The sequence below is a fragment of the Ovis canadensis genome, chromosome 6, assembly GCF_042477335.2.
Source record: "Ovis canadensis isolate MfBH-ARS-UI-01 breed Bighorn chromosome 6, ARS-UI_OviCan_v2, whole genome shotgun sequence".
In the NCBI taxonomy this organism is placed as follows: Eukaryota; Metazoa; Chordata; class Mammalia; order Artiodactyla; family Bovidae; genus Ovis; species Ovis canadensis.
In genome coordinates this window covers 129590613-129617022 of record NC_091250.1, presented here as the reverse complement: position 1 = coordinate 129617022, position 26410 = coordinate 129590613, and the positions used below count along the sequence as shown (strand labels likewise).

At 46.8% G+C, this 26410-nt stretch overlaps 1 protein-coding gene across 1 annotated transcript in view; it reads right to left on the bottom strand.

Annotated features, from left to right (window-relative positions):
- LOC138442944 (epididymis-specific alpha-mannosidase-like) overlaps positions 1-26185 on the bottom strand; it is a 59092-nt gene extending 32907 nt beyond the window's left edge. The window contains exons 1-6 of the mRNA XM_069595059.1: positions 26048-26185; positions 21705-21851; positions 18739-18844; positions 9723-9895; positions 9254-9342; positions 8301-8478 (exon numbers count right to left, since the gene is read on the bottom strand). Of these exons, the coding sequence (XP_069451160.1) occupies positions 8301-8478; positions 9254-9342; positions 9723-9895; positions 18739-18844; positions 21705-21851; positions 26048-26185 (831 nt within the window). The remainder of the gene's footprint in view (positions 1-8300; positions 8479-9253; positions 9343-9722; positions 9896-18738; positions 18845-21704; positions 21852-26047) is intronic.
- Between the last annotated feature and the right edge of the window lie 225 nt (positions 26186-26410).

Sequence of the window (26410 nt, the reverse complement as noted above, 5' to 3'; positions counted from 1 at the left end):
GACAATTTCTTAAATCCCAGCACTGCTATTAGTTATCAATAAGCTTGATTATGATAAGATACTAAACAAGAATAAAAAGCAGAATGGCTTCCTTGAATTTACTGACTTTGATCCCATCCTCAGAAAGACGTCAAAGTAGAAAAACTGATAAATTCCTGGAAATATATAACCTGCCCAGTCTGAATTATGTGTAAATAGAAAGCCTGAACAAATGAATACTAGAACCAAACTGAGCCAGGATCCAAATACTTCTCAAGAAAGCAAAGATCAACATTCAGTGCTGATGTCTATCGAATGTTGAAGAAGAATTTATACAAATCCTTATTCAGTCAGTTCAATCACTCAGTTGTGTCCAACTTTTTGAGACCCCACGGACTGCACCACACTAGGCTTCCTTGCCCATCACCAAAATCCCAGAGCTTACTCAAACTCATGACATCGAGTTGGTGATGCCATTCAACCATCTCCTCCTCTGTCATCCCCTTCTTCTGCCTTCAAATTTTCCCAGCATAAAGGTCTTTCCCAATGAGTCAGGTCTTTGCATCAGGTGGCCAAAGTGTTGGAGCTTTAGCTTCAGGATCAGCCCTTCCAATGAATATTCAGGACTGATTTCCTTTACTATTGACTGGTTTGATCTCCTTGCAGCCCAAGGGAATCTCAAAAGTTGTCTCCAACACCACAGTTCAAAAGCATCAATTCTTCGGTGCTCAGCCTTCTTTATGGTACAACTCTCATATCCATACATGACTACTGGAAAAACCATAGCTTTGACTAGATGAACCTTTGTTGGCAAAGGAATGTCTCAGCTTTTTAATATGCTTTCTAAGTTGGTGATAACTTTTCTTCCAAGAATCAAGCATCTTTTATTTTCATGGCTGCAGTCACCATCTGCAGTGATTTTGGAGCCCAAAAAAATAAAGTCCTTCAGTGTTTCCATTGTTTCCCATCTCTTTGCCATGAAGTGATGGGAACCAGATGCCATGATCTTAGTGTTTTGAATGTTGAGTTTTAAGCCAGGTTTTTCACTCTCCTCTTTCAGTTTCCTCAAGAAGCTCCTCAATTCCTCTTCACTTCTTCCATAAGAGTGGTGCCATCTGCATATCTGAAGTTACTGATATTTTTCCAAGCAATCTTGATTCCAGCTTCTGCTTCATCCAGTCTGGCATTCTGCATGATGTACTCTTCATATAAGTTAAATGAGCAGGGTGACAATATACAGCCTTGATTTACTCCTTTCCCAACTTGGAACCAGTCCATTGTTCCATGTCCGGTTCTAACTGTTGCTTTTGACCTGCATACAAATTTCTCAGGAGGCAGGTAAGCTGGTCTGGTATTGCCATCAAGGATTCGGGAATACAAATCCTTGTTGGTCTCTTTTACAAACTAGAAGGGGACTGAAAGGTTTCAATATAATTTTACAATGCCAAGATTACCCTGACACCAAACCAGGCAAAGAAGCCTCAAGAAAAGAAAATTATAGCTGAATATATCCTAGGAACATAGATGCAAAAATCCTCAACATATAATAACAAACAAAATCAACAGTATTGAAGACGATATTGCATCATCATGAAGCAGAATGCAAGGAATTTATTCCAGGAACGTAAGGATCGATCAACATCCTTAAATCAATCAGTGAGAAAATGTGAGATAAAAATTATATGATCATCTCAACAGATGCAGAAAAGGCATAAGACAAAATTCAAATTCCATTTGTGATAAAAACTCTTCTCAAAGTGGGTGTGGATGAAAATTACCTCAACATAGCAGAGGCCATATATGACAAACTGACAGCTAACACCAACTCAAGGAAGATTCCTGATTCCCGGGAGATCAGGAAAAAGACAAGGATGATCCCACTCACCACTTATTTAATGTGGTATTATAAATCAGAGCTGCAGCAATTAGTAATGAAAAAGCATGGAAATCAGAACAGAAGAAATAAAATTCTCACTAATGGCTACTGTAATGATGTCATAAAAATAGTGACTATAGAAAACACTAGAGACAAATCTTAAAATTTTTTAAAATATAAATTTATTTATTTTAATTGGAGGCTAATTATGTTACAATATTGTATTGGTTTTGCCATACATTGACAAGAATCTGCCACGGGTGTACATGTGTTCCCCATCCTGAACCCCCCTCCCACCTCCCTCCAAATCCCATCCCTCTGGGTCATCCCAGTGCACCAGCCCCGAGCACCCTGTATCATGCATCGAACCTGGACTGGCAATCCGTTTCACATATGATAATATACATGTTTTAATCCATTCTCCCAAACCATCCCACCCTTGCCCTCTCCCACAGAGTCCAAAAGACTGTTCTATACATCTGTGTCTCTTTGCTGTCTTGCATACAGGGTCATCATTACCATATTTCTAAATTCAATATATATGTTTTAGTATACTGTATTGGTGTTTTTCTTTCTGGCTTACTTCACTCTGTATAATAGGCTCCAGTTTCATCCACCTCATTAGAACTGATTCAAATGTATTCTTTTTAACGGCTGAGTAATACTCCATTGTGTATATGTACCACAGCTTTCTTATCCATTCGTCTGCCAATGGACATCTAGGTTGCTTCCATGTCCTGGCTATTGTAAACAGTGCTGTGATGAACGCTGGGGTACACGTGTCTCTTTCAATTCTGGTTTCCTCAGTGTGTATGCCCAGCAGTGGGATTGCTGGGTCATATGGCAGTTCTATTTCCAGTTTTTTTAAAGGAATTTCCACACTCTTCTCCATAGTGGCTGCACTAATCTTAAGTGAATAACAGCAGTAAAGTTGCAGGATAGAATATAAACGGACACAGTCACCTGCTGACTAGTGTTTCCACATACTAACAACAAACCATCAGAAAGAGAAGTGAAGGAAGCAATCCTCTTGATAGTTCCATCAGAAAGGTAAAATGCCTAAGAATACGTTTCACGGAGATGGTGACAGCCCTACACACTGAAAACTAGACGACGCTGTGATGATCAAAATGGAGGAAGACACGAGTTAAGTGGGAAAATATTCTGAGCTCATGACTGCAAGAGGAGGGCTGCATTTTCCAAAGCAATTTACAGATTCAAGGCAAAACCTTTTAAAATGCCAATGACGTTTTTCACAGAAACAGAACAACCAATCCTAAAATTTATGGGAACCACAAAGACTGTGAGTGGTCAGAGCAATCTTTAGTAAGAAAAACAACACCAGAAGCATCGTACACCCTGATTTCATACTTCACTGCAAAGTCATAGCAATCTAAATAGTCTGGTACTGACAATAAAAGATACAGATAGATCAATGGGATAGAATACAGAGCTCAGAAATAAAGCTGTGTGTATATGGTAATCACATTAAAGCAAAAGGGCAAGAATATAAACTGGGGAAAGGACATCTTCTACCAGAAATGGTCTTATGAAAACTGAACATCCTCAGGTGTAGAATGAGGTTGGACCGCTGCCGGTCCTGTACTCAAACAGTAAGTCAAGCTAATTAAAGACTTGATTGTAACTCCTGGAACTACAAGGGCTTCCAGAAGAAAACATAACTGTAAATTCCTCCTCATCAATCTTGATGATGAGTTTTTGGACTTGATATCACATGGAAAGAGAACACAGAGAATAATAAACAAGTAAGACTGCATCAAACTAAAAGCTTCTGCACAGCAAAGAAACTTCATAAATAAAGACAGCCTATGAAATGAAACATTTGCAAGTCATAAATCTGAAAAGGTATAATACACAAAGTATATAAGAACACATATAGATCAGTGCTGGGAAAACTGGTCAACCACTTGTAAAAGAATGAAACTAGAACACTTTCTAACACCATACACAAAAATAAACTCAAAATGGATTAAAGATCTAAACATAAGACCAGAAAGTATAAAACTCCTGGAGGAGAACATAGGCAAAACATTCTCCAAACATAAATCACAGCAGGATCCTCTATGACCCACCTCCCAGAATACTGGAAATAAAAGCAAAAATAAACAAGTGGGATCTAATTAAAGTTAAAAGCTTCTACACAACAAAGGAAACTATAAGCAAGGTGAAAAGATAACCTTCAGAATGGGAGAAAATAGTAGCAAATGAAGCAACTGACAAAGAACTAATCTCAAAAATATACAAGCAACTCCTGCAGCTCAATTCCAGAAAAATATACGACCCAATCAAAAAATGGGCCAAAGAACTAAATAGACGTTTCTCCAAAGAAGACATACAGATAGCTAACAAACACATGAAAAGATGCTCAACATCACTCATTATCAGAGAAATGCAAATCAAAACCACAATGAGGTACCATTTCACGCCAGTCAGAATCGCTGTGATTCAAAAGGCTACAAGCAATAAATGCTGGAGAGGGTGTGGAGAAAAGGGAACCCTCTTACACTGTTGGTGGGAATGCAAACTAGTACAGCCACTATGGAGAACAGTGTGGAGATTCCTTAAAAAACTGGAAATAGAACTGCCTTATGACCCCACAATCCCGCTGCTGGGCATACACACTGAGGAAACCAGAATTGAAAGAGACACGTGTACCCCAATGTTCATTGCAGCACTGTTTATAATAGCCAGGACATGAAGCAACCTAGATGTCTAACAGCAGACGAATGGATAAGAAAGCTGTGGTACATATACACAATGGAGTATTACTCAGCCATTAAAAAGAATACATTTGAATCAGTTCTAATGAGGTGGATGAAACCGGAGCCTATTATACAGAGTGAAGTAAGCCAGAAAGAAAAACACCAATACAGTATACTAACACATATATATGGAATTTAGAAAGATGGTAATGATAACCCTGTATGCAAGACAGCAAAATGTATAGAACAGTCTTTTGGACTCTGAGGGAGAGGGCGAGGGTGGGATGGTTTGGGAGAATGGCACTAAAACATGTATAATATCATATAAGAAACGAATCACCAGTCTAGGTTCGATGCATGATACAGGGTGCTCGGGGCTGGTGCACTGGGATGACCCAGAGGGATGGTACAGGGAGGGAGGAGCGAGGGGGGTTCAGGATGGGGAACACATGTACACCTCTGGTGGATTCATGTTGATGTATGGCAAAACCAATACAGTATTGTAAAGTAAAATAAAAAGTAAATAAATAAAAGACCAAAATAATAAGTTTGGTCTTTTCAAAGACTTCCATTAAAAAAAAAAAAAAAGATTAGTCGTAATAATGAAAACAATCCAGGTAAAAAAATAGGCAGAGGTCCTGAACAGATATTTGTCCAAGGAGACATGAAGATGCCAACAGACACAGGAAAAGATGCTGAACAAATCAAAACCACACAGAGGTACTACCTCACACCTATTAGAATGGCTATTGTCTAAGTGAAAAGAAACAACCAATGTACATCAGGATAAGGAGAAATTTAAACATTCATGCACTGTTGATTTAAAAGTAAACTGTTTCGGCAGTTACGGAAACCAGTGTGGAGGTTCCTTGAAAAACTAATGATAGAGCTACCACGTGATTCAGTTGTTATGCCCAGTGTCCGAGTCCCCAAAACAGAGAATAAGACATCCACAGCAATGCAAAAGCATAAAGGGGTTTATTGCTAGCTTGACCTAGGGCTCAAGTCTCATCCAGTGCAGTGGAGTCTTGATGAGAGCCCCAAGCTCTGAATCACATCTACTTTTATACAGACAGTTCTTTGTTCTTGTAACAGCATAGCTGATTGGTTAAACCGTACGCGCGTGGGGGACTTTTAAACCTTGCATCCCTATCTGGATTGGCTCAGGTCTGGCACAGGCGGGGGGCTATGGGGATTTTTTTCTGATTGGTCGAGCTACACTGCCTGCGGCAGTTCCCAGTGCCTCAGCTTTCCTAGAGACTAAACCTCAGGCCTAGCCTGCCCCTTAGAGCCTGTCCTGGCTTCAGTTTGGTCCTAACACAGTCATCCCACTTCTTTGTATTTATTCAAAGAAAACAAAAACACTAACTTGAAAAGACTTCTGCAACCCTATGTTCATTGCAGCTGTATTTACAATCAGCCAGAAATATGGAATCAACCTACATGTGCATCACTGGATGACGAGATCAAGAAAATGTCCTATATGTACACAGTATTATTCAGCATGAAAAGAGGAAATCCTGCTGTTTTTAACAGCATGGATGAAACTTCAGGGCATTATGCTCAGGAAACAAGTCAGACAAGGAAAGATGAAATACTATATGGTCTCAGGTATACGTGAATCAAAGGAAAACAAAATACGTGGACAATAACGTCATGTATGGAGAGAACATATGGGTAGATCCAAAGACGGGCTGCAGGGTAGGCTAAATGTTTGTCGGAGGTCAGAAGTTATGTTTCCATCTGAGAAACAAGTCAGAGTGAGAGGGTAACAGGCAGGAAGGCCAGAGGTCTCCAAATGGAGGAAATAGCCTGCAAGCGTCAGACATTTTTTTCTCTCTTAAGCGGCAGGAGGAAACAAAGTAGCGATATTTTTCCTTCTCTATACAAATTTAAAAGGAGGTTTCTCTTAAAATTCTGTGTTGCCATGACAGCTGGTTTCACCTGAAATTAACAAATGCCTTTTCTTATGGAAATGTTTATCTTAGGCTCTGCTAATGTACTATGCATTTACCCCAAACTCTGATGTTATACACCGATATTGTTCCTCTAATCTATGTAAATAACACTATTTGTATGGTGCTCTGCCCTTCTTCAAGATTCAAGTTAATCCTTTTATGGCCCAAGATGAACCATTTGGAGCCAAGATTATTCCAAAATACATGTTATGGGTGAGGCGCCTGGTGCCATTCTAAGTTTTGAGACATTCCTTTCTTTCATTAACAGACTGCTGATAACTATATAACTGAAAGGTCAAGGCGAGGTCAGGATGAAAGGTCAGGGCGAGGTCAGGATGAGAGGTCAGGGCAAGGTCAGGCATGCTGAGGCATGCCTGGGCATGCCCGGGCGTGTCGGGACATGTCCCGGCAGAGGGCGCTGCAGACAAGCCCCGGAGACGGCCTGGCAACCAAGCCGACCAATCAGGAGCCGACACGCAGCCCTCGCCATCCAATCAGGAACCGACACGGAGCCCTTGGACACCAATCACCGCTGAGCCCGCGTTTTCTTCCTTATATGGGAGGCCCGGCCCGGACTATAAAACCCTTCCCCACCCTCACAGACTTTGCAGACTCCCTCTACCCCACAGACTCCCTTTACCCCACAGACTCCCTTTGCTTCGCAGACCCCCCTCGCTTCCTTGCTTACCAGCCCCCGGGAGTTCTGCCCGAGAGCGACCGCCCAATAAAAGGCCCTGATCAACGGTCTATAGGGGTGGCTCCTTCTTCCCGCGGCGTTTCTTACAATTCATCCAGCTAAAGACTAGCAGGGGGGTACTCCTTCTGCCCCCTTCCGATGCCTATGTCAGAAGCTTTCTCTATCTCCTTTATACTTTAATAAAACTTTGTTACACAAAAGCTCTGAGTGATCAAGCCTCGTCTTTGGCCCCGGATTGAATTCTTCTCCTCCGGGGGCCAAGAATCCCGGTGGCGTAATTCAACAACAACCTTTCAAGAGGATGTAATGCGCAGTATGCTGAATGCATGCACAGGTGGCTTTCTCACTTGGGAGCTTTTCTGACGCCTCTGAGCACAAATTCCACTTTCTTAGGTGCCCTGCTAAGTACCGATGTGGCCTCAGGAAGATTCCTTAACCTCTCTGGTTCTCAGACCCTTATGAGTAGACAGGACACCACAGGCCCTGCCCTTACGCTCAGTGGGGCAGAGAAAATGGGGGAGACACACACATCCCATAAAACAGGGGGTGCTCCATATAGTTTAGCTGTGACAACAATGGTGACTGGGTGTTGGGCACTGTCCCCTGGGGGTGTCTTTCCCACTTGACCTCAAATCCAGCCTATGGAGCAGGTCCTGTCACCATCCCCATTTCACAGATGAGGAAAGTGAGGCTCCGAGTGTTCCCAGTCTCACAGCCCCTGAGCAGGAAGCCAGGATTCAGGCCGAAGCCTCTGCTCCCAGCATTGAGAAGGAGAAAGGAGGGGAGAGCTGGGGAGAGGCTGGAGCCTGCATGGGAGAGGGGCTGCACGGGAGGCAGAGGTTGTTGGGGTGATCCAGGGTGGGGTGAGGAGCCGGTAGACTGGGTGAGGACTCGGGGTACAGGGAAGGAGGACTGAGCCGGGGCTCGGATGGCCCACTGCCTGTAGGGACATGGGCCTGATTAGAACAGGACACACAGTCCTGGGGTGGCCCCAGCTGCTGGGCTCAGACACGTGAGAGCAGCCCTCGTGCAGAGCTGAGCGATCAGGGCCAGGGACCCCCACTTACCCAGGGCCAGAGGACGTGTGGTGTCCGGAACCAGGTGGCTCGAGCCAACACGTTGTTCACCAGGAGACTGGAAAAGCTTGGGATGGTGTCCTCAGTGACGGGGATTTCCATGCTGGGGTACAGGCCATCCGTGGGTGGGCCTGGGAAGACTGGGTCACCATCCCAGTAAAATCCCTCACTGAGAGAGAGACGAGTGTTAGGGACCAGCCCTGAGAAAGGCAGCAGCCCGAGGCCTAGGAGGCCGGGAGGACTTAGCAAGGCCAGAGCAACTGTGCCTGCAGACCCTGCTCGGGGCCTCTGTCTCCCATCAGAGGGCGGAGGGCAGTGGGCAGATGAGAGCTATGTGGACAGAAGGCGTTACCTTTCAGCCCTGCAGGACCTTGGGCACATGACCCTACAAGCCCGTATTTTTTCAGCTGTTCCGTGGAGCCCACAACCTCCGGGCCCCACTTCCTCCACGTGGATCAGGAGCAATTCATGTGATCACTCATTCTTCAGGTCATCCTTGTGCCCTTCAATTCTGATTCCAAGAACCCTGAGCAGGGTTGCAACCAGAATGAGGCAAGTGAGATACTTGCCTTCACACAAAATTCTGCACTTGTAAAAATCTCAGTAACAATATAATGAGATTTTCACACTTTTCAAATAAAAAAATAATGCAAAAAACATCGTGATGAACAGAATCATAAAATTCTATATAAAAACAGAGCAGTATTACAAAATCCTCAGACTCAGGGAGACTGAGGACACGGAGGCCTTGGTGCTGCCTCCAGAGCCCAGTGCAGCTGCTGTACAGCTGCTGCTGCGGGACCTTGGCTGGGTGTCCAGGCCTCAGTTGTTCTTTCTGTAAGATGGGTGCTCAGTGCGTGCCCTCAGGGCTGGCCATTAAGGGCGTGGCTGAGGTGGTCCAGGGAGGGTGCTGGGACAGGGACTGGCCCGAGCCAGGTGCTCACGAGCAGTAGCTGAACTGGTCCAGGACATGTGTGAAGATTTCCTGCTGCACCGACAGGGATCTGGACCCTCGCCACACGAACTGCAGCTGCTGCAAACCCAGAGGGATGGAGTGAGTGCCCAGGGGTGACATGGCTTCCGGCTCCCCCTCTCCAGGTCCTGCCTGAGTCTCCTCACTGCCCCTGCTGCTCTCAGGGGTTCAGGTCAAGATGCCCCTCTGCTGCCCCCTCCTCAACGTTCCCCCTGACCTCCCAAAGCCACAGAAGGCGGAGGAATCGGCCCTCCAGACGGTGCCTCTCTGCACCTTCATCTGACTCTCCTCAGGGCAGGACTCTCTGCCAGGGCCTGCCAGCCAGGCTGTCTGTAACTCGGCTTGAATGTCCCCAGACATGGGGAGCTCGTTATGGATCATTATAGGTGCAGCAGTTCTGACGATGAGAAAGTGGATGAGTAGATGCGCTCACCACTCACCCGGTTATCCTGCATGGCCTCCTTCAGGTTGTAGTCGATCCTGGAGATGACGTGGGCATTGAAGCCCGCCAGAGCCAAGAGGGTGGGGGTTGTGGAGGATGCGCCAAATGGGTCCACCTGCCAGGAGAACTGCGGCCGGACCCCAAATGTTTCATAGAGAAAGCTGTGTCCTTCTGCAAAGAGACAGCCAGGCGGTTGGCCTTGGGGTGGGCTCTGAGAACTCAGGGACCAGTGGGAACAGCAGAGGGGGCTCAGGAAGCAGAGGAGGCCAGGGAGGAGCAGCTGCAGAAGAGGGGGAAGACTAGGGGTTGGGGGTCTGAGATGGGGGCTCAGCAATCTGTGGAGGGCACACCCTGTCCCCATATCATCTGCCTGAGGAGGGCAGGTCTGATGGCTGCTGATTTGCTGGCCCCTAGTTCCACACTCAGAATCCTCACTTCAATCAGGGAACACTGACCCAGACCCAAGGGATGACTTAGCACTGGTCCCACAGGTCATGGAAAGAACATCCACCTCTGCCCGATTCTTGTCTTCTCCACCTCTGTGGGAACTGGAAGTGGGCATGCAAATAGTTATAGCCGAAAAGATGTATGGGCTTAACTGGCCTGAGTTTCAGGGCAACAATCTGCACATTTTCTATTTTAAAAAGGTTCAGCAAGAAATGTCCCCTTGTACCCCTTTCCTTTCCTGATGACTGGAGCTGTAGCAGCCATTCTGTGATCATGTGGGAAAGGATATGAGAATATGAGAAACATCAGTGGCCTGCAGAATCAGTCCCTAAATCCTCCCCCTTCTTTGTAAGGAAGCAGTAAATATCTTAATGACAACTCAGTGTACCTCAGGTTTTCTCAACACTGTTAGAAAACCTTCCTGAGGTCCAGATGAACAGGTGATTAACCCATAAAACAATTAATCTTTGTACAACATATACTCTCCCCTCTGCCTTTTAGGAACAGAACCACACAGCCCCTCCTAACTAGGACAGGGTAACAGACTCCTGGCAGGAAACTGCATTCCCCTGCCTCCTGACGATGACAGACCATGTGACGAGTTCTGAACAGTGGCTGTGCCCAGAAGCGATGAGGGTAGCTCAGGGCCACCTTCTCGAGGATGCACTGCCCTCTTCCCTTCATTCCCCTCCCCTTCCCAACTGATATGGTATTTCAAGGGAGTGAGGCACCTTCAGCCTCGCAAGGAAGGCAGGGACACCCTATAGGGTGGCCGAGCAAAACACAGCCACTGCTGGAAGCCTCACTGCTCCGTGGAGCAGTGACCCCGAAGGCCTAGAACAGCCCACAGTGTGGACTCCACACCCCAGCCCTGTGCTGAGAGAAGTAACCTTCCCTCTTGCTCGAGTCCTTGTCACTCAGTCACCTTCATGCAGCTGAGCCAGCGTCCTAATGCGCACAAAGACCAGGTCCGGATCCCTGCCCAGTAATGGAGGGCGGGGCCAGAGTGCAGGGGCCAAGGTGCCTGAGAGGCCAAGGGGACACTGGAATTGTGGTCTCCGCCTCAGCTGGAGAGACCTTCTTCCTTCCTCCTCAGGAGAATGTTAAGCAGTTTTTAACTCTGCCGAGGAGGAGTCAGAGAGAAGCAGGGCAGTGGAACAGAGGCGCACCCAGGAGACAGGGGATTACTGGTATTGGGAGGGGGAGGGGGTGGGCACAAGCTGAGAGCTGGGGCAGGAACAACCAGGACAGCAGAGTCCTCGCAGGACTGTCCCAGGCGTGTCCTTCCCTCTTGGAGACATTTGCTTCTGTCACTGCAGTTAGGGGAGCCCCAGCCCCCATGTGACCTGAGCTGGACTCCCTCCCAGAGGATGGGGTGGCTGGGGGCACCCCCTTGTGTCCCGCCTCTCTTCCAGGCCTCTGCTGAGAATCCCAGCTGGGAAGTGTCACTTCAGGGAGGGGATGAGCTCGCATCCCCAGGGCCTGCTGCCCACACTTAGCTCGTCCTGTCCTCTGAGCTGCTGGGAAAACTGCCACCCCCTCATAGAGATATTATATCTGAAACAAAGTCTCAAGAGTGTTTATCAAGACCTAGGAGAATGAAAACACAGTGATTCAAAACCCATGGGATGCAGTAAAAGCAGTGCTAAGAGGGAGGTTTATACCAAGACAAGCCTACCTCAAGAAACAAGAGAACCATCAAATAAACAATCTAACTTTGCACTAAAGCAACAGAAAAGGAGAACGAAACCCCCCAAAGTTAGTAGAAGGAAAGAAATCATAAACATCAGAACAGAAATAAATGAAAAAGGAATGAAATAGATAATAGCAAAGATCAGTACAATGAAAATCGATTCTTGGAGAAGCTAAACAAAATTGATAAATCATTAGCCAGACTCATCAAAAAAAAAAAAAAATAGAAAGACTCAAATCAATAAAATTGAAAATGAAAAAGAAGTTAGACAACACAGAAATACAAAAGATCATAAGAGACTACTATGAGGAAATATATGCCAATAAAATGGGCAACATGGAAGAAATGTACACATTCTTGGAAAAATATTACTTTCCAAAACTGAACCAGAAAGAAATACAAGATATGAACAGGCCAGTCACAAGCACAGATTCCCAAAACTGTATTCAAAAAATCTTTCAACAGAGAAACACCCAGGGCAAAAGAATGTCTCCACAGGTGAATTCTGTCAAAAGTTTTGAAAACAGCTGTTACCTATCCTGCTCAAACTCTTCCAGAATATTGCACAGGAAAAAATCATCCCAGTTCATTCTACGTGGCCACCATACCCAGACAACAAAACCAGACAAAGATGCCACAAAAAAGAAAAATACATACCAATATCACTGGTGAAAACAGATGTAAAAATACTCAACAAAATTCTAGCCAACTGAATCGAGCAACACATTTAGAAAGATGGTAATGATGATGCTGTATGCGAGACAGCAAAAGAGACACAGATGTATAGAACGGACTTTTGGACTCTGAGGGAGAGGGAGAGGGAGAGGGTGGGATGATTTGGGAGAATGGCATTGAAACATGTATACTATCATGTAAGAAATGAAGTGCCAGTCTATGTTCGATACAAGATACAGGATGCTTGGGGTTGGTGCACGGGGATGATCCAGAGAGATGATAGGGGGTGGGAGGTGGGAGGGGGGTTCAGGATTGGGAGCTCGTATACACCCGTGGCAGATTCATGTCAATGTATGGCAAAACCAATACAGTATTGTAAAGTAAAATCAAGTAAAAATAAAAAATTTTTAAAAATATTAAAAAAAATAAAACACACACACACACAAAATAAAAAGATCATACTTTATGATAAAGTAGACTTTATCTCAGGGATGCAAGGATTCTCCAATATACAGAATATTACCCTTACAGGAGAGACGAATCAATCAATATGACATGCTATATTAACAAAATGAAAGATAAAAGCCACATGGTCATCTCAGTGAAAGAAAGAGAGAAAGAAAGAAAGAAAGAAAGAAAGAAAGAAAGAAAGAAAGAAAGAAAAAAAGAAAGAAAGAAAGAAAGAAAGAAAGAAAGAAAGTGAAGTCACTCAGTCGTGTCCGACTCTTTGTGACCCCATGGACTGCAGCCCACAAGGCTCCTCCGTCCATGGGATTTTCCAGTCAAGAGTACTGGAGTGGGGTGCCATTTCCTTCTCCAGGGGATCTTCCCGACCCAGAGATCGAACCCGGGTCTCCCCCATTGTAGGCAGACGCTTTTACCCTCTGAGCCACCAGGGAAGTCCCTGGTCATCTCAGTAGATTAAGAGAAAGCTTTTGACAAGATTCTACACTTATTTATTATAACTCTTCAGACAGTAGACATAGAAGGAGCATCAGTTCAGTTCAGTTGCTCAGTCGTGTCCGACTCTTTGCAACCCCATGAATTGCAGCACACCAGGCCTCCCTGTCCATCACCAACTCCCGGAGTTGATTCAGACTCATGTCCATCGAGTCAGTGATGCCATCCAGCCATCTCATCCTCTGTCATCCCCTTCTCCTCTTGCCTCTAATCCCTCCCAGCATCAGAGTCTTTTCCAATGAGTCAACTCTTCGCATGAGGTGGCCAGACCACTGGAGTTTCAGCTTTAGCATCATTCCTTCCAAAGAAATTCCAGGGCTGATCTCCTTCAGAATGGACTGGTTGGATCTCCTTGCAGTCCAAGGGACTCTCAAGAGTCTTCTCCAACACCACAGTTCAAACGCATCAATTCTTTGGTGCTCAGCCTTCTTCACAGTCCAACTCTCACATCCATACATGACCACAGGAAAAGCCATAGCCTTGACTAGATGGACCGTAGTCGGCAAAGTAATGTCTCTGGTTTTGAATATGCTATCTAGCTTGGTCATAACTTTTCTTCCAAGGGGTAAGCATCTTTTAATTTCATGGACGCAATCACCATCTGCAGTGATTTTGGAGCCCCTCAAAATAAAGTCTGAGAGTGTTTCCACTGTTTCCCCATCTATTTCCCATGAAGTGATGGGACCGGATGCCATGATCTTCGTTTTCTGAATGTTGAGCTTTAGGCCAACGTTTTCACTCTCCTCTTTCACTTTCATCAAGAGGCTTTTTAGTTCCTCTTCACTTTCTGCCATAAGGGTGGTGTCATCTGCATATCTGAGGTTATTGATATTTCTCCCAGCAATCTTGATTCCAGCTTGTGTTTCTTCCAGTCCAGCGTTGCTCATGATGTACTCTGCATAGAAGTTAAATAAGCAGGGTGACAATATACAGCCTTGATGTACACCTTTTCCTATTTGGAACCAGTCTGTTGTTCCATGTCCAGTTCTAACTGTGGCTTCCTGACCTGCATACAGATTTCTCAAGAGGCAGGTCAGGTGGTCTGGTATTCCCGTCTCTTTCAGAATTTTCCACAGTTTATTGTGATCCACACAGTCAAAGGTTTTGGCATAGTCAATAAAGCAGAAATAGATGTTTTTTTGGAACTCTCTTGCTTTTTCCATGATCCAGCAGATGTTGGCAATTTGATCTCTGGTTCCTCTATCTTTTCTAAAACCAGCTTGAACATCAGGAAGTTCATGGTTCACGTATTGCTGAAGCCTGGCTTGGAGAATTTTGAGCATTATTTTACTAGCATGTGAGATGGGTGCAATTGTGCGGTAGTTTGAGCATTCTTCGGCATTGCCTTTCTTTGGAATTGGAATGAAAACGGACCTTTTCCAGTCCTGTGGCCACTGATGAGTTTTCCAAATGTGCTGGCATATTGAGTGCAGCACTTTCACAGCATCATCTTTCAGGATTTGAAACAGCTCAACTGGAATTCCATCACCTCCACTAGCTTTATTCCTAGCGATACTTTCCAAGGCCCACTTGACTTCACATTCCAGGATGTCTGGCTCTAGATTAGTGATCACACCATCATGATTATCTGGGTCGTGAAGATCTTTTTTGTACAGTTCTTCCATGTATTCTTGCTACCTCTTCTTAGTATCTTCTGCTTCTGTTAGGTCCATACCATTTTTGTCCTTTATCGAGCCCATCTTTGCATGAAATGTTCCCTCGGTATCTCTACTTTTCTTGAAGGGATCTCTAGTCTTTCCCATTCTGTTCTTTTCCTCTATTTCTTTGCGTTGATCACTGAAGAAGGCTTTCTTATCTCTTCTTGCTATTCTCTGGAACTCTGCATTCAGATGCTTATATGTTTCCTTTTCTCCTTTGCTTTTTGCCTCTCTTCTTTTCACAGCTATTTGTAAGGCCTCCCCAGACAGCCATTTTGCTTGTTTGCATTTCTTTTCCATGGGGATGGTCTTCATCCCTGTCTCCTGTACAATGTCACGAACCTCAGTCCATAGTTCATCAGGCACTCTATCTATCAGATCTAGGCCCTTAAATCTATTTCTCACTTCCACTGTATAATCATAAAGGATTGGATTTAGGTCATACCTGAATGGTTTAGCAATTTTCCCTACTGTCTTAAATTTGAGTCTGTATTTGGTAATAAGGAGTTCATGATTGAGCCACAGTCAGCTCCTGGTCTTATTTTTGTTGACTGTATAGAGCTTCTCCATCTTTGGCTGCAAAGAATATAATCAATCTGATTTCATTGTTGACCATCTGGTGATGTCCATGTGTAGAGTCTTCTCTTGTATTATTGGAAGAGGATGTTTGCTATGACCAGTGCTTTTTCTTGGCAAAACTCTATTAGTCTTTGCCCTGCTTCATTCTGCATTCCAAGGCCAAATTTGCCTGTTATTCCAGGTGTTTCTTGACTTCCTACTTTTGAATTCCAGTCCCCTATAATGAAAAGGACATCTTTTTTGGGTGTTCGTTCTAAAAGGTCTTGTAGGTCTTCATAAAACCGTTCAACTTCAGTTTCTTCAGCGTTACTGGTTGGGGCATAGACTTGGATAACTGTGATATTGAATGTTTTGCCTTGGTGATGAACAGAGATCATTCTGTCGTTTTTGAGATTGCATCCAAGTACTGCATTTCAGACTCTTTTGTTGACCATGATGACTACTCCATTTCTTCTGAAGGATTCCTGCCCGCAGTAGTAGATGTAATGATCATCTGAGTTAAACTCACCCATTCCAGTCTGTTTTAGTTTGCTGATTGCTAGAATGTCAACGTCTACCCTTGCCATCTCTTGTTTGGCCACTTCCAGTTTGCCTTGATTCATGGACCTGACATTCCAGGTTCCTATGCAATATTGCTCTTTACAGCATCGGACCTTGCTTCTATCACCAGTCACATCCACAGCTGGGTATTGTTTTTGCTTTGGCTTCATCCCTTCATTCTTTCTGGAGTTATTTCTCCACTGATCTTCAGTAGCATATTGGGCACCTACTGACCTGGGGAGTTCCTCTTTCAGTATCCTATCATTTTGCCTTTTTATACTGTTCATGGGGTTCTCAAGGCAAGAATACTGAAGTGGTTTGCCATTCCCTTCTCCAGTGGACTACATTCTGTCAGACCTCTCCACCATGACCCTCCTGTTGGGTTGCCGCACGGGCATGGCTTGGTTTCATTGAGTTAGACAAGGCTGTGGTCCTAGTGTGATTAGACTGACTAGTTTTCTGTGAGTATGGTTTCAGTATGTCTGCCCTCTGATGCCCTCTTGCAACACTTACCATCTTACTTGGATTTCTCTTAGCTTGGGCGTGGGGTATGTCTTCACGGCTGCTCCAGCAAAGCACAGCCGCTGCTCTTTACCTTGGACGAGGGATATCTCCTTACCACCGCCCTTCCTGACCTTCAGCGTGGGATAGGTCCTCTAGGCCCTCCTATGCCCATGCAGCCACTGCTCCTCAGGTTGCTCCTCCCGGCCACCACCCCTGGCCTGGGGCGCGGGGTGGCTCCTCCGGTCCGCCACTGAACTCAGACGTGGGGTAGCTCCTCTCGGCCGCCACTGCTGACCTCGCATGCGGGGTAGCTCCTCTCAGCCACTGCCCCTGACCTCGGACTTGGGGACGTATACGACAAAGCCATAGCAAGCATTGTTCTCAACAGTGAGAAACTGAAAGCATTTCCTCTAAATGAGGAATAAGACAAGGGTGCCCATTCTTGCCACTATTATTCAACATAGTTTGGGAAGTCTTAGCTACAGCAATCAGAGAAGAAGAAAAAAAGAATCCAGACAGGAAAAGAAGTAAAATTCTCACAGTTTGCTGATAACATGATAATATACAGAGAAAACTCTAAAGATGCCACCAGAAAATTACTAGAGGGAATCAATGAATATAGTAAAGTTATGGGATATAAAATTAATAAACTGAAATCCCTTGCACTCCTATACCCTAATAATGAAAGACACATGTACCCCTAATGTTCACTGTAGCACTATTTGCAATAGCTAGGATATGGAAGCAGCCTAGATATCTGTCGACATGGATAAAGAAGTTGTGATACATACATGCAATGGAATATTACTCAGCCATAAAAAGGAACACATTTGGAGGAAAGGGAACCCCAATGCCATCGTGATGTCCTACACACAGTCCCTCTTTAGTGGAGTGAGTGTGGGTAGAGCTCAGCACACACTGCAGTCAATCCTGGCTCATCCGCTGACTCTGTGTCCTTCTTGTATTCTCCATTCTGCTTGTGTTCTCTATTCTATACTCTATGCTGCTGAGGAGCCTGGAAGCCATGATGCCCCCGGCACACCCTGCCTTTAGTGGTGAGTGAGGTGATGTGTGTAGAGAACACTCGTTAAATGGAGAGGAATGTGCCCATTAGTCCCCAGTGTGAGTGGTGATGGAGGGGACGATGGTGATAGTGGTGGTGCTGGTGGTCGCAGTGACACTGGTGTTGGAGGTGGTGCAGGTGTAGATAGTGATGTTGGTGGTATGGTTGTGATGGTGATGGTGTTGGAGGTGCTGGTGTTAGAAGTGATGCAATGACGTGCTGAGCTGTTAGTGGTGGTGCTGGTGGTGGTGCTGGTGGGTGAGGTGATGGCAGAGATGGCATCTGACCTTTACTGATCCTTTACTAGGGACCCACACCCCATAAACTATGTGCTCTGTTGGAATTATCCCAATTTAATCTCGATAACCTGATGCTGGGAGGGATTGGAGGCAGGAGGAGAAGGGGAAGACAGAGGATAAGATGGTTGGATGGCACCACCGACTCAATGGATGTGAGTTTGAGTGAACTCGGGAGTTGGTGATGGACAGGGAGGCCTGGTGTGCTGCGGTTCATGGGGTCGCAAAGAGTTGGACACGACTGAGCGACTGAACTGAACTGAAATGAATCTCGATGACACCCCTTTAAGGTAGATCTTCCATCACCATCAAGCACTATCAAAGAGGAGGGAACCGAGCCCTAATGAGGCTGCATCACGTGCCAGGGTCACAGGGCTGGGAGTTAGCAGAGTCAGGAACCAGCCAGGCTGGCTCGTCTAGAATCCACACCCTCAGCCCCTGCACTCAGGCACACATGGGCACGGCGCCAGCGGTCACAGTGCTGACTGGTCAGTCTCCTGCTGAGAGGGGAAGATGGACTCCAGGACGAGGGCTCAGACGCCCAGTCCCAGCCCCACAGGAGGCCACAGGGACCCTGATCTGGGGAACGGTAATCGAACCTGTGAGCTGGAGGATCTGGTCATCAGAGTGGGTCACGGCCTCGTCGTGCATGACCTGGCCTCCAAGGACAAACTCCAGGCGACCTTCAGCCACGAGCTGGCGGACCTTGGCATAGTGGGCAGAGAGAAAAGGCCAGGTTACACCTCCCAGGCTGAGCCAGTTGTATTTTCTGGGCACATGCCCATAGCATCTCATGGTCCTTCCTTCAAACTCCACAGCCTCATTTATTCTGCAAGAGCAGAACGCTGTCTGCCCTGGTCAGCACTGTGTCCAGCTCCGAGAACAGCACCTGTCCCTGGCTGCTGCTTCGTCAGGCGTATACACAGGTACATATGTCCACGGCTTTTGCTTTTGAATGAAGCCAAGATTATGGAAAACTTGCAGGAACTGTACCAAAAACTCCCATAAATCCTCCAGACTATCTCACTGCTAACATTTTTTACCTCTTTATGTTAACACTCCCCCGTGTCATTACACACAGTCAGTTTTTTCTAAACCATTTGAAAGTACAAGTTAGCAACTGTATGCCTTTATCTGAATAGTTCAGGTCATTTTTGAAAGAAAAAGATCATTACAGCTGCTCTAGAATGATCACCACTCAGGCTGTTTCACATTAGTAATGCGCGCATGCATTCATGCTCAGGTTCTCAGTCATGTCCGACTCTGCCACCCCGTGGACTGTGCCCCACTGGGCTCCTCTGTCCATGGGATTCTCCACGCAAGAATACTGGAGTTTATCCTCTAATTTCCAACACTTCCTGAGCATTTCTGTTTCATAATTTTTATGGTTTCAGGCTAGTACGTTTGTAGAATGCTCTTCAAATTGCATTTGGCACATGCTTGCCTAGCAAATATTTTAGAATACAGGAATGAAGGAAATTTCCTGGGACTTCAGTGTGTAGGATGCATTTTCAGTGCTGAGGATGTGACTCTGATCCCTTCTTGGGCTTCCCTGGTGTCTCAGGTGGTGGGGAATCTGCCTACAATGCAGGAGACTCAGGTTTGATCCCAGTGTTGGGAAGATCCCCTGGAGAAGGGAATGGCTATCCACTCCAGTATTCTTATCTGGAGAATTCCATGTACACAGAAGACTGGTGGAGAAGGCGATGGCACCCCACTCCAGTACTCTTGCCTGGAAAATCCCATGGACAGAGGAGCCTGGTGGGCTGCCGTCTATGGGGTCACACAGGGTCAGACATGACTGAAGTGACTTAGCAGCAGAGAGAGAAGACTGGCAGGATACAGTCCATGGGATTGCAAGGAGCTGGACATGACTGAGTTGCTTTCCTTTTTACTGTAACTAGGGAGCTAACAACCCACAGACCTCATGGTACAAAAATAAAGTATATCCATGAAAGAAGGGAAGAGCGGAAGCATAAATACAGTCAGAGACCGTGACACTGAGCACACCATGCTCCTGGCAGACTGTGGCGCGGATCTGATCTGAAAGGACTGTCTTTGCAGACCGTTCATTTGAGAAATGTGGAATGACATCTGCTGCGTACTGTTTCAAATGTGCACCTGCTTCATGTTGGGCCCCATCCAGGACCTGGAGTCAGCCCACACAACTCACGGAAAATTGCTAGTTTCCAGGGACTTCCCTGGTGGCTCAGACAGTAAAGCGTCTGTCTACAGTGCAGGAGACCGGGTTCAACCCCTGGGTTGGGAAGATCCCCTGGAGAAGGAAATGGCAATCCACTCCAGTACTATTGCCTGGAAAATCCCATGGACAGAGGAGCCTGGTAGGCTACAGTCCATGGCGTCGCAAAGAGTCGGAGGCTACAGTCCATGGGATCGCAAAGAGTCGGACATGACTGAGTGACTTCACTTTCACTTTCAGGGACATATTGAATTTCCTGTCTAGGTCTTAGCCAGCACACCTAGCTGTGAGAGGAGGATTAAGTGGTTTGGGTCTGGGGTTGTCCATATAAAGGAAGAAATGCCCAGTGGACACCAGAGAGCTATGCTTTGATTAACAATACTGACCCAGAACCCACCTGTCAGGTATAAGCTGTGTGACCTTGAGCCAGATGCCTGCCCTCTCTGAACCTGGACTAGTTCTGTGCAGTAGGATAAGGGTCCTCACCTTGCAGGCTGTGGGGAGGAGTCAGTAGAGTAACCTGTACAAACCTGAGCCCATCACCTGGCCTACGGCAGAGCCCATCAGATGGGAGGCCCATCCTCTCGGCTCCACAGGCTGCAGGGTCACATCCCCTCTGGGGACCTGGTGGACATCTGGCTTCACCATCTGAGCTCTCTGACTTGAGCAGGTGGCTGGGCCTCTGAGTTTCACCATCAGCGACTGCTCTGAGGGCAGGTGATGCCTGGAAGGGACCATGCCCCAGGCACCCTAGGTGCTTACATCCTGGGCACAGCCTCTCTGAGGAAGGAGGTCACTCCTGCTTCCAGATGTGGGACCAGCAGCTGCAGAGCCTGCCCCACCTGTGACCACACAGGGATCGGGGAGGACCTGGCCCCAGGCTGCCCCTCCATGGACCAGGGCCTCTGACCCCCTGTGATATGGAGTTAATCAGCTCCAGAGGCTAATCCACAGGGATTCCTGCACCCTTGGCTGGTCCTGGGCTCTGGTGCCCATGGGGGCCACGCAGATCCACAAATGAAGTCAGAAGGTGTGGACACAGGGTCACCCCAGAGTGCGCAGTGTCAGAGGTGACCCCATTCACACCAGCTGAGTGCCTGGCTGGGCTGCCAGAGCTTCAGTTATTCAGGAAAAACCGGAAAGGCAGGATCAAACACAAACCTGTCCCCTGGGTCTGGGGCTGACCACAAACCTGTACTAAATGGACCCTGGGTATAGCCCCGCCAGGTTGGGGCCTCCTGGTTTATGCAGCCCCACCCTGGACTCATGGAGCACAACCTAGGAGCCTCCTGAAGGGTCGTCCCCAGGATCCCCAGGGCATCCGCTCTCATCTGCCTGGTGAGCACGCCCTGAGGGTAGCGTTACCTGGCCTTTCTGCCCGTCCGAGGCGACGCCATCCCACCACAGCCGGAAATACTCCTGCTCCACGGCGATGAACTTGCGCTTCTTCTCAAGGGTCAGTGCCTCCACCACGGAGTTGTAGACATTGGTGACATAAGCCTGCATGCTCTCCTGGGGTGGGGAGGGGGAGAGACCATCACTCCAGACCCTTGGGGGAAACCACAGGGCGTGGACCAGGGACTGAGGAGGAATGTCCAGGGAGACATGGTGTCCAGGGGCCACTGGCACTCCCCCCAAGCCTGTCCAGGCCCTGCAGTTGGCTGCCCCTGCTCCTCAAACAAGGGAGCCTAGTGTCCACTCTGATGGACACACGGTGAGCCCTGCACTGAGACAAGGACCCAGGCAGACAACTTTTGATGGAAGCCTGCCCCTGAGGAGAGTCATGAGGAGACAGACACTCTACGTGACAGACGGTCGTGCCAGTCCAGCCAAGGCCCTGGGCCAGCCCAGAGGGTCCTGCTGACCACTCCTGCCTTGGAGGACAGACCAGTCAACAACAGGGCCCCTGGAGTGAGGTCTAGGAACCCTGATGGGCCTTCTTGGGATGAAATGATGGGAAAGTGTGTGTCAAGGGCTGAGGCTGAGAGGAGCTGACAGCTTGAGCATCTCTCTGGATCGATTTACCCCTGCACCCCGAGGCTGGGAGTTCCCAGGATGGAGCTCTGTTTGCTCCCATCTGGATCAGGCTGGCTCAGCATGGTTCCCAGAGATGCTGATAAAGGAATGCAAGGAGCCTTGGGAGGGGGTGAGCGGGCAAGGCGGCGATGTGTGCTGACTTGGGCAGCACCCCAGCCCAGGCTACAGTGTCCCTTCTCTAAACTGGGGGTGATGAGCATGCTTCCCCACATGTTAGCAGTTCCACACACAGGTGGGTGACCATCCACAGAAGCTCCCTGACAGGAGCCAGCATGAGGAACTCTGCCCACGGCAAAGGTCATGAGGAAGGAGGCTTGGCATACGCAAAGGCGTGATCAAGCCTCAGGAAACCCCCTGTTCCCGAGCATCTGCCCCCAAACCAGAGTCTATCTACTTTACTGTTTCATGCTCTCGCCTACACCTGACTTTATAAGGGGCTGTTCCCCACCAGTTCTCTCGGAGAAGGAGTAAACATGCAGCTCCAAGTCAATAAAAATTCCTGGGCGTGACAAGAGTGTTTCAACTTACAAACTCCTCTGAAGGTTATCTAGCCCACCTGTATAGGCTCATCTGGCCACATGTGATTGTTTACAGCCTCCCAACCTGAGAGGGACGAGTTTTTTTTTGTTTTTTTCCCATGTTCTCAATTCCATTTTATACAAGTACCAAAAGATGCAAAACAACCTGTTAATGAAAACTCATTTGATCCATTTTGTGCTAATGCTTGAAATACATTTACTAATTAAGACAACCAACAATTTTAGTTTTATTTGCATTTATTTTTTGTGGCATTTATTCCCGGGCCATAAGTTTTTGTTTCTTCAGTTTCTTCTGGGATATCTTTTTCTTCTGTGCAACCTCCTCTTCTGGTTTAGGAACAATCTGTTCTTTTTCAGTAAGGATCATCTCAATGTGGCAGGGAGAGCTCATGTAGGGGTTGATCCGACCATGAGCTCTGTAAGTCCTGCGTCACATCTTGGGGGCTTTGTTCACTTGGATGTGCTCAATGACCAGAGAATCTACATCTAAGCCCTTAAGTTCAGCATTACTCTCTGCATTTTTGAGCATGTGTAGTAAAAATTCAGCACTCTTTTTGGGCCATCGACCCTGAGTCCAGCCCCACTGTTTGGCCTGTGCACACCTGCCAACTCCACCGTTGTAGCGGCGGAGCGGCACACACTGCTTCTTTAACGTGACGTCCTTCAGATACTTGGTGGCTTTTCGGATATGCATACCCTTTATGGCCTGGGCGGTTTCACGAGTGTTCTTAACGTGTACACGAAGATTTGAACCTCTTGATTTGCATGATTTTGTGGGGTTTTCTGGGTCAAGTGAATAGCGCACCATTTTTAGGAGTCACCTCAGGCCGCTTACCGGAAAAGCGGCACGAGATGTTTTATACTTACTAAAGGCAAATTCTTTTGGGATGTTAGAAATTATTAGTATAGTGGGTTGGTTAGGAATTATATTGGTGAAGGGTTTTTCATTTGTTGTGCCAATAATTGCTGCTAATTCCCTGCCCTGGGTGTGACAAGGGGGTCTCAGGTCAAACCTCTCTGCTGGCAAATTAGCTTGTGTGACAGGATTATTCATACTCCTGCCACTATGCACATGATTGTTTACTACCTCTCAACCATAAACAGCACAGAGAGTTTGAAGTATTTTGAGAATCTTAATTAGCATAGGGCTTTTCTCATTGTTGAGTCAATGATTGCCGCCAGGCCTCCATATCCTTAGGCACCTGGGAATATATTAATCAATGTATTTGGAATATAGAAAAGGAAATATAGTAGTTTTTAAGGTTAGCAATACTGGACTTTTTGAGTTAATGAATTTTCTCTTTTGTAATAGATCACTGTACTTTGTTATAAATCACTGTGTCCTTGCTATGTAAAAATGTAACTTTATCACTATCTTAAGACTAAATAGATCTTAAGGGGAACATTGGTGAAAGGATTTTCATTTGTTGGGCTGATGTTTGCTGCTAAATCTCCATATTCCCTGCCCTTATAATGAATATAACTAACATATAGGAGAAATAAGTATTAACCTTTAAGCATATAGGAGAAATAAGTATTAACCTTTAAGATTAATCATGTTAACCTTGGGTTAAATAAATTCCTTTCTTGATTGTAACTCACTACACCCTCACCCTATAGGAATGTAACTTTATTTGGAGGGTGGTGCCTGGTTTAAGAAAAAAACACCCTCGGAAAAAATGAGTTTTTTGGTTATCAGAAAGAAAGGGTCATAAAATGTCAGCAGGCCTCATGGCCAGAAGATGATGTAAAACCCCTAAGATCTTTTTTTATGTAAAGCATCTGATTTTGATAAAGGTCAGGACTGCTGACCCCCGCGTGACTCTGTATTCATCCCTATGTGTAACAAAAGGTATATAAGCAAACCAAAAAATAAAGAAATCGGATCAGTTTCCAGAAAGACTGATTCCCCCGTGTTGTTCTTTCTAGCTCCCCTTTTTTTCTGGCTGAATTCCCATCTGGACCGTGGGTGCTCGCCATGTCTACTTACTTGTCCCAGCTTTCAAGCCCACGTGAGAAGGAGCCCAAGGAGGGGCACCTTCCAATATTCAAGTGGCGCTGGTGGCCCAACGTAGATGGTGCAAAGTCCTTGTCTTGGAATTTTATTGGTATCCCACGTAAACCCAGTTATTCAGCCTCTTTTTCTCTCCTACTATTTTCTGGCCGAATTCCCATCTGGTGCATGGGTACCCACCAAGCCTGCTAATTTTTCCTGGGCTTCTAAGATCAGACCGGGGGGGCCTCAGTGCCTCCTCTCCTTTGGGAGAATGGGAAGACCCACGTAGATAGTGATTGGTATTCCATGTAAACCAAGTTATTCAGCCTCTTTTTCTCTGCTAATTTTCTAATCCCTTTCTATCTGTAATTAAATAAGTTATTTCCAAGGAGGCCGACTCTATCCCCACCTTTGAATCACCCTGGATCCACCAGGGCTGGACCCCGGCAGCTGCCCAGTGACCCGGGACCAGACTCAACCCTCAGCCTCAGCGCCTCTTGCTGCCCGACTCCCTTTAAAATGAGCGACTCACTTATTAACGTCTCATGGAAAGCATTGTATCCATGATCACAGAGTGATCGTATTCACTTATTTCCTTCCTCCTGCCAGAAAAGAGCTTGTGCAGGCCTGGGTAATCATTTCAGTTACCTGCCCCAGAAACTTATGGAAATCAGTCCTGACCTCTTTTCCTCTGCTCTGTTTCATTCGTTCACTCAAGGAATATTTGAGGAACACCTTCCACCCATTGCAGCAGGGGACACATTCTCACCCCTGCCCACAGCCAGCCCATGTGAGTTGCTCATCGTGCCCGACTCTATGTGGCCCCATCGACTATATCCCGCCAGGCTCCTCTGTCCATGGAATTCTCCAGGCAAGAATACTGGTGTGGGTCTCCATTCCATTCTCCAGGGGAACTTCCTGACCCAGGGATCAAAGCTGGGTTTCTGTCACTGTAGGCAGATTCTTTACCATCCGAGCCACCAGGGAAGCCCTCAGCCAGTCCATAGCCCAGTAGTGATGGATCCCAGGCTGAGACTCCTGATGGCAGAGACCCAGGACACAAACCCACTCTGGAGTCCAGATGGAAAAAGGACCACAGCTTCAAGAGGTATGCAGGGGTCACTCGGGCCACCTACCTGTACGGTGTGCAGCCAGCCCACGTCCATGTGGCTGTGGGGAACCACAAATACCCTCAGTCGGGGCTCAGAAAGAGCCCCCAGGGGCCACGTCAGGCCCAACTGCAGGAGTAGAGGTAGCCAGCCCCGTGGCTCCATCTCCTTGGCCGGCTCAGGGGCTGGAGGACATCTGCCTACCTGCAGGGCCCAGCCTCCTGCCAGCTGACTGGGCCTCAGAGTTTGGTGGATGCAGTGGGAAGGAAACCAGAAGTGACGCCCACACGGATGTTGTCACCTGAGCAGTGCAGGCAGGCGGCATTCGCTTACTGCCTGGCAGCGCTCTGCTCCTATCTGTGGTTTCCTGACCACCTGCCTTTAGACAAA